Here is an 8,615-nt window from a genome sequence, read left to right on the forward strand (position 1 = left end):
GCTCCGCACGGAGCCGCCCAGGGTGTGTGCAAGGGATTGTGTGCAAGGGATTTACCTTGCCTTCCTGCCAGCATGGGCGTGTCTTTTCAGCCATCCCGAGCTGCACAGGAAGGCAAGGTAAGTCCCTTGCACATATCGGAGGGGCCAAAAGCGGCGCCCTCATGCTGGTTCAGTTTGCACCGCGCCGGCATGAAGATGCCGCTTTTGGAAAACCTCTCTCAACAAGCGAGGTTTCAAAGCGGCGTCTTCGTGCAACTTGGGGGCAGGAAGGGTGGTGCTGCTGTGATGCAGCAGCGCCAGCTGGGCGAACAGCTCCCCAGGATGGCATTTTTGCTGTCCCTGGGGTGCTGTTTACCACCCGTACAGAAACAGCCTATGATTCTGTGATTCTAGTAGATGCTCCTGCTTCTGATCGTGCTGATGCTGAAACTTCTAGTCCTCATTTAATGTCTCTTCTAGATATAAAGTTTGTCATGATTAAGAATATGATGAAATGCTGTTTTTGAATTCTAGATTTTTGCTGGAGAGTGCCACTACTGTTAGAACATCATACTTAAGCTAAAGCAAATAGTACAGGCATTAGGCAATTGGATTGCAATATACTTGCTCCGGGGTTTGTTTGTTTTTAAATACTGTTTTAAACGTAACTGAGCATAAAATTTTATCACTCATGTATAACTGCTGCGAATAAAAAGAGCATACCAAGTACAAACATTAGCAGAAAAGTATATAATGATCACTGAGCAGAGCTAAATTATTAGTTTTCAATATCAAGAAGAAACATAGAACTAAAGAGACAGTTTTATTAAGGGCTGCTTTAAACATCACTAATTTCCTAACATATAAATATGATTTTCATCCTGAAACATCTCCCATGTAGTTTGTTTTTCCCATATCCTTTCATGTTTTGCACATTTTTCCCAGTGCTGATGTTAAAAAGAAACATGTGGAGTAATCTTGTGGGTTGCTTCATGCTTTGCCGAAAAGTGTGTTTTCCCTTTTCCCACCAAGTCCTGGTGTCAAACATAGTAGACCATATTTTGAGGAGGAGATGTGTGTCTGAAAACGTACTTTGACCAACTGTAGCTCCCAGTTGTCTGCTTGCTTACCACTTGTTTTCAGGTATTTCCCCCAACCTGTTTTCATGTGTGCTTCTTTGCAGATAAAAGGGAAAAAATTGAAAAAAAGATTGTAAGATTTCATAAGGTGATACATTCACAACAGTTGATAATAATGGTGATTTACTCAATATGATGCCCAGCTCTCCTTTCTGAAGTGGGCTCAAGAGTAGCTTCCAATACATACAGATACAATTTGCATATAAATATAATTTAAAATAATAAAATATCAATAATCTATAAAACTATTAACCTATGGCACTAAAACAGCCGAGGGTGGAGTGACACACCACTCTCCCCAATGTTATAAGAAAAAGGGGAAGGAAAGAGGAAAGGGAGGCCAGCAAGATAGATTTGTCACTCCTGTTGCTTCCTTCAGCTATAGGCCTGGTGGTAAAGTTCTGTCTTACAGGCCCTGTGGAACTGGGATAGACTCAGAGTGCCCTGATCCCATTTGACGAGCATTCCACCAGGTTGGGATCAGGGCCCTAATTGAGGATAGCTTTAGAGCCAGGGACCGCCAGTAAATTATTATTAATGGAGCATAAGGCTCTCTGGGGGACATTATTATTAATGGAGCATAATGGACATTATTATTAACTACTAATGGACATTATTATTAATGGAGCATAAAGCTCTCTGGGGGACATATTAGGAGAGGTGGTCTTGCAGATATGCTGGTCCCAGACAGTTGAGGGCTTTAAATGTTAGCACTAAAACCTTGAAACCAGTCCAGTACTCCACTTGGAGCCAATGCATCCCAAATATGGCCCCTCCATGTTGTCCCGGTGAGGACCTCTGCGGCTGCAGTTTGGAACAGTTGGAACTTCTGGATTAGGACAAGGGCAGACCTGCATAGAGCAAATTACGGCAATTGAATCTGGGCATAACCATTGCATGGATCACTGTGCTTCATAGAATGCAATTGTGTAATTCCTCCAATAGTTGTTACTTTTGTCTTCTGTATGTTCACTTTTAATTCTGCTTTGGCACTTTCTGCTTTAACCTTCATCAAGTAATCATTTCAGGTCTTCACTGTTTTCTGCCAGTAAGCTAAGAAGGCTCAAAGAATCAGACCTGCTTAGTATTTGGATGGTAGAATTCCAAGTAAGTTCAGGGTCACTATGCAGGCAATGGCAAACCATGTCTGAAGTCTCTTGCCTTGAAAATCCTACAGAGTTGCCACAAGTCAGCTGTGACTTGAAAACATTTTGCATGACCACCAATGTGGTATCATCCTCTTATCTCAAATTGTTAATGGTTTTCCCACAAATTTTCACTCCCCCTTCATCTAAATTTAATCCATCTTTCTATTTAATATTGTCTGCATATACTTGAATAGGTAGGGAGATAAAATACATCTTTGCCAACTGGAAACCGTTTTGTTTCTCCACATTCTGTCCCAGTAGTATCTGTTGTCCAGAGAATAAGTTGAGCATTAAAAAAAAAGATGTTCTAGCATACCCATTTCTTTTAAAACCAACCATAGCTTTTCATGATCCACACTGTCAAAGGCTTTGCTGTAATATATGAAACTGATTGGTAAGTAGACTAGATTATTTTACATATTACTTTTAGGTTTGGGAAGTTTCCTACTTGAATCACCAGATTCATCATTGGTATTCAAAAAACAAAATTTAAATATTTAGTTTACACTGAAACAGCTTGAACACACAAGAACTTAAAACTTCACTGCACAAAAGTTAACAACATTCTGTGGTTGCAAGGGGCCTTTTTTCTTTCTTTTGGAAGCAATGGTTTCTTCACCCACTTTGTAGAAATACTGCCACGTTTTAAGCCACGGGTTAAAATGGAACTGTGAGGGGAGGTAGCTTCAACAAGAGAACTTTATTATGCAAGGATTTGGGACTGAAGCTAAAATTCATTAATTTCAATTGAGTAAATTAGATCAGTAGAGGATTCTGTTTGAAGTCTGCAATATAATCATTTTAAAACATTATTACCATCGCAGATGCTTCATTGACTATTCATTACTTCTACAGAAAGACTGGCTATCTTGGTCATAATCTTTTCATCCTGTGTTAAAGTTGATTTGACCAAAGGTTTATTTTTAATACCTCACAACAACCTACAAAATGTTTTCAGAGTAGCACCAAGACTTAGTTTTGTTTTGTTTAACTATTTCACTTTCAGAACTTTCAACACCATACATTGTTGAAATTATGTGACTTATTCAACTGTATTCTAATGAGCTGTTTCTGTCCCGGCTTGGAGGGAGGGAAAACCTGGTAGATGGCTCGTACCTATAATATCTCCTTTGCAAAGGTAATTGTGTTAAAAAGAGCTACCTTTGTTTTCTCTTTCCAGTTCCATCGAAGACTGTCAAACCCCCAGAGGAACCGGTGAAAGTTGAAAACATCCAGTTATCCAGTTCTTTTAATTACAACATGCTCCAACATCTCGGCCAATTCCCACCCCTCATGCCCAACAAGCAGATCGCAGAATCCAACAGCAGCAGCCAGCAGAGTTCTGGTGTGAACAAGCCTGCCATGTCCTACGCAAGTGCTCTGAGGGCTCCACCAAAGCCCAAAGCCCCTCCTGAGCAGGCAAAAAAGAATAGTGATCCTTTGTCTTTGTTTCAAGAACTTAGTCTAGGTAGTTCATCAGGTAGCAATGGCTTTTACTCCTATTTTAAATAATCAGAATATTTTTGTAGAGAAATTATAATTTCTGTTTGTGTCAGTATAAGGTAGTTGGGACTCTCCCCCCCTGCAGTTGCCACCATTTCTCTTTGTTTATATTAGTAATGATATCTTGGTTTAATTGCTTTGCTGATAGACTTAAAGCTAACCTTTTAAAATTGTATTCCATTATCTTGCATTTTTTGATGTGGGTCAAAAGTTTGAATTTTTTCCCTAGAAAAAAGATTTTTTTCTTTTTTTAAAAAAATTGTGTAACATTATATATGTGTTGCATTAAAGCTAGCAGCTGAAAGATTAACTGTGCGACTTAAAATATATATAAAACAATTTAAATTTTTTTTGTCTAAATTGTATTTAAAGAAATTGTAAGTAGCATTTACATTTATTCAATAACATTTAGTATACGATGCTGGGTTTCTGTACCAGAAATGGCCAGTTAATGTACAAATGTATGTTATGTCTGCTTAAATTGTTTAATTTTTTTAAAATAAAGGTGCAGCATCTTCTATTTACTTTCAGTTTGATCAGGTTTCTGTGAAGGGATGCTGCATTCTAAGACTTTAATAGTTTTAGAACCTGTATGATGTGGTATAGTCTTCTCCAGGTGTAGGATAAAGTGAAAACTTCTTTGCTGCCCCACATGCCACTGTTTTGAATATTTCGGAGTTTCAAAAAAGAGCAGTGGTTGATCTAAAAAGGAAAAAAGTACACATTTTATGGTTGGAGAAGCTCCTAATTTTAGCTTGTTGGAATGATTAATTGGATCACTTTTAAAAAGAAATCATGAAATTAAGAATTAGTTCTGTTGAGTTTGCAGTTTAATAACTGTTCAAAACAAACAATTGAGTGAATTTAGTTAAATATTTGGGTTCCCCCTCCCAATTATGCATGTGTAAATGTTTGTTATCTGGTTTCTCCCCTTCTGACTTCTCTAGTGGTATAAAGAAATTGTTTGGCTTTAAGTTCTTTCTCCCCCAGGTGAAATTTTTGGTGCATTATTTGATGTTTACAGTAAATGTGACATTATACACAAATATTCAGATATTTTGCTAACTATTTTCTTTTGAGGAACAGCATTAAAGAAGATTGTTATGTTTGTCAGAGCTGTATCCAAATCCACCCAACCCTCTGGGAAGTTGAGTTGTGGGGCAGGGAAGGAGAACAGATGTGATCTACATGGCTGTTTTTATCTTTGTATGGTCTCCTAAGATTTTCCACAAACTTGGTTTTTTACCACTATATATTGAAAGTAAAATCTATAAAGAATTACACAGCAATATATAACAAAATTGGGGCGGGGCAAAATATTATAGGGTAATGTTTACCTTTCAGGTTCTGGTCTTGTACACTGTTCATACTTTTGAAGTAAGTGGTGTATCTTTTACAGCTTCTGCAGAGGCACTTGTCCTCTGGGACATAATTAATTTCTAACAGTTTATTTATTTTAATTTCCCATTATCAGACACAAGAGTAGATAAAAAATATTATAGGTTTTAAAATTTGTTTTTCTTCAAAGGGGCAGAGCTACCTACAACTCTTAAAACATTGGGGTCAATCCACAGCCTTTTGCTGAGCTACTGTACTGATATTTTCTCTAGTTACAATCCATTTATTCCTGTTGGATTTGCAAAACTGTAATGCTAACATCTTAGCTTGATGAAAATCATTGTCACTTTTCTTACTGACCAAATATGTCAGAATCTTTCTGTAAAATATCTGCATACTAATTTAATGCACTGCAATATTTGCAAGGTTTCTGGGTTCATGGTTCAGAAATATAGAGCAAAGCTTTATAGCTATGAGATTTTCTTTCTTAATATATTACAACCATACAAATGATGAGGGAGAAAGTCCCTGGTTGATTCTGTTTAGCATGCTGAACACACAGCATCAGGTCAGGAATATCCAAATGTTCAAGGGTAATGTTCTGTGCACCTTAAACAAAACCCTGATTGCAATCATTGATAGATTGGACTAGTTGAGTACAATGGACCCTGGCCTGAGGAACTAAGATCAGTGAGGGCTGCATCCTCAGTTGGTGGAAACCAGGCTAGCCGCATGATTTGTACCTTCTGATGTGTTCTCCTGCCCCTGGTTATTTTTGTGTTAATACTATTGAAAGCAATGAGAATTACTCATGCGTAACTGATTGCAAGACGACCCTGACCCACTTTTTTCTGGAAATTGATTAAAGTCAGTGAATAATTCCTGGTTATATATACGCAATCATACAACTTCAGGGCGATTAGATATTAACTGCATTTGTTCCAGTTGGCTCCATGACTTGGATCCATCGGAATATTTCCCAGAGTGTGACTTTTTCACCTCCCCCATCCCACTGCAGTACCAAACACTGCTCCTGGGAGGCAACAGAGCAGCGAAAGCGGTCCATTGGATCTAAGCCTGTAACTTCAGGGGTTTCAAAAATCACACATTTATATAGATTATTATGATTCTGTTCACTGTGCTGGAAATATTAAACTAAAAATATTGCTTGTTCACTTAGTTATATCTGTGAATTAATTGAAGAACAGATGTTCATGTCTGATTGCATCATATTTAAACTGTTGTACACTGGTATTTTCATTGCATCAGCAACTTTCTAAACACATTAAAACACCTTTCTTATTCTTTTTTCCCCATTTGTTATTGTGTTAATCATTTGTATGCTTTGTTTTTATCCTACTGGTGAGATACATCGAATCATACACTTTTCCATTTGTGTAATTGTTAGAATGAGGAATTGGTTATTGATACTCCAGCAAGTAATGCAGACTTGCAATAATATGAGAAAGAAATTGCAGCCAACAGTTCATTTGCTCCACATCAGCCTGTAACAGAATTGTTGTGGAGTTAAATGAGTTGTGGAATACAGCATTTATTTATTTATATATGTATACATATGTATGTATATGTGTTTTATCCAGATATCTCAGGGTTATAATTGTTTAAGAAAGAGTATTGTCCTATAGTGGAGGAAAATATCACATGTACCTGCTTCCCATTTCATATATGGCCTCAAAGAAGCTGAGATGTTGTGGTTATCTTTAAACTGTGAGTAGTCAGTTGTACCAACAGTGAGGAAGTTTTTCTTCATAGAGAATCATGGGATTCTCATTAATTCATTCATGATGGAATATACAAATATATTGGTGGTGGAAAGAGTCGTCAAGTCACAGCTGACTTATGCCAATCCATAGGGTTTTCAAGACTTTTGGAGGCGGTTTGCTGTTGGCTGCCTTTGGGTGGAGTTCTGAGAGAACTGTAACTGGCCCAAGGTCACTCAACAAACTTCATTTGGAGCAGTGCGGAATCCAACCTGGTTCTCCAGATTAGAGTCCTTCACCTTTAACCACTATGTCATGCTGGCTCTCTACACATCTATATTACTCATCTATATTTCATTGTCTAATTGGGGGAAAAAACCCTGATGACATTCATGTTTTTGTTGTCATTCCATTATCAGTGGGCTATATCATTAAGTATATGCATGTTGTCAGTTACATGTATCATAAAATAATAAATGTCATGGTCCTGAATTTTTTTTAACCACTTAGAGCCATAACATACTTAGATTTGTGGGTATTATTTATGCACAGCTTGTATAATTCTCATAGTTCCTCCCCCCATCCCTTGGGGTTTTCTACCATTATTTCCAGAGCAAAGAAATGTTAGTTTTATGGGAACAAGCATCCTAACTACCAGGAGCATATAATGTATTGTGGCACTTAAAGAAAGCTTCAGATAGATTAATGCAACTAGAAAATCACCCACACGCGCAGCTTAATATTTAACATGAATTACTGGTCATGTTTAATGTTGAAGCTGTGCTGCTTGACATTATATGTGGTATATTAAGTAGGATATATTTTTTTGTTTTGGCCAAAGGATCATTTTGAAAGAAACATTTGATCTTACCAATTAAACCTTGAACAATTTGACTTATAGTAGCACGAAGCTAGAAAATTGTGTGGTTTCTGATTTAACATAGCAGCCTTAATTTATTTAGTGATGAAAACAATGGCCAATTACCTGCAGCTGGCTCTGGCCCACCCTTGCCTCACTCTGGCACAAAAGTCGTGCCAGAAGTTCTCTTGTTTTCCATGGGGAAAGCAAGAAGCACTGGTGGGGCAAGAGCAAAGGTGGGATCCAACCAGTTCTCACCACTTCTCTAGAAGTGGTTACTAATTTTTTCTGAGTGCCGAGAAGGGGTTACTAAAGCAACCTCCCTGCCCAATAGGGACGAGGTGCATGTGTGCGGCTGCCCCACTGTTTGAATTCCACCACCATTGGAACCTGTTATTAAAATTTTGGGATCCCATCACTGGGCAAGAGGAAGCGCATCAGGACAAGAAATCTTGCCCCAATGTGCTTCCTCTCTCAGCGTGCCCCAGGGAGAAAGTGTGTCAGGACAAGAATTCTTGCCCCGACATGCTCCAGGTGCCAGTGCACTGCAGCTGCCCCACGGGTAATCGGCCAATGTGTTTTCAAGTCACTGATTTTTCCCCTTTATTTCTACCATGCCCAACAGCTATTTTACTGTTTCATTGTTAATATCACCCTCCTTTGGTTCATCAGAGCAAGTCTCCAGCATTATAATCCTATCTGTTAAGCTATTCAGTTACCTGTACTTCACTTTTTTAAAATGCTGCTGTCCCTTTTATGCCACTGAATGAGAATCCAAAGCTGCACTCTACCTCTGAGTAAAAGTTTCCACATGTCATAAAAGTGACATTCCATGTTCTGCCAAAAAAAAAAAAATCTCATCTCACATTATGGCACACTTAGAAAGAGGAAAAGACATATGTATTGTAAGGAGTTGAGTGAGTTCCAT

At 38.2% G+C, this 8,615-nt stretch overlaps 1 protein-coding gene across 3 annotated transcripts in view; it reads left to right on the forward strand.

Annotated features, from left to right (window-relative positions):
• HELZ (helicase with zinc finger) overlaps positions 1 to 6,423 on the forward strand; it is a 185,544-nt gene extending 179,121 nt beyond the window's left edge. For all 3 annotated transcript variants that reach the window (XM_048488065.1, XM_048488066.1, XM_048488067.1), the window contains one exon: positions 3,447 to 6,423. In XM_048488065.1, the coding sequence (XP_048344022.1) occupies positions 3,447 to 3,778 (332 nt within the window). In that variant the 3' untranslated portion in view covers positions 3,779 to 6,423. The remainder of the gene's footprint in view (positions 1 to 3,446) is intronic.
• The last annotated feature ends 2,192 nt before the right edge of the window (positions 6,424 to 8,615 follow it).

This window comes from Sphaerodactylus townsendi, linkage group LG03 (genome assembly GCF_021028975.2).
Source record: "Sphaerodactylus townsendi isolate TG3544 linkage group LG03, MPM_Stown_v2.3, whole genome shotgun sequence".
NCBI classification, from domain to species: domain Eukaryota; kingdom Metazoa; phylum Chordata; class Lepidosauria; order Squamata; family Sphaerodactylidae; genus Sphaerodactylus; species Sphaerodactylus townsendi.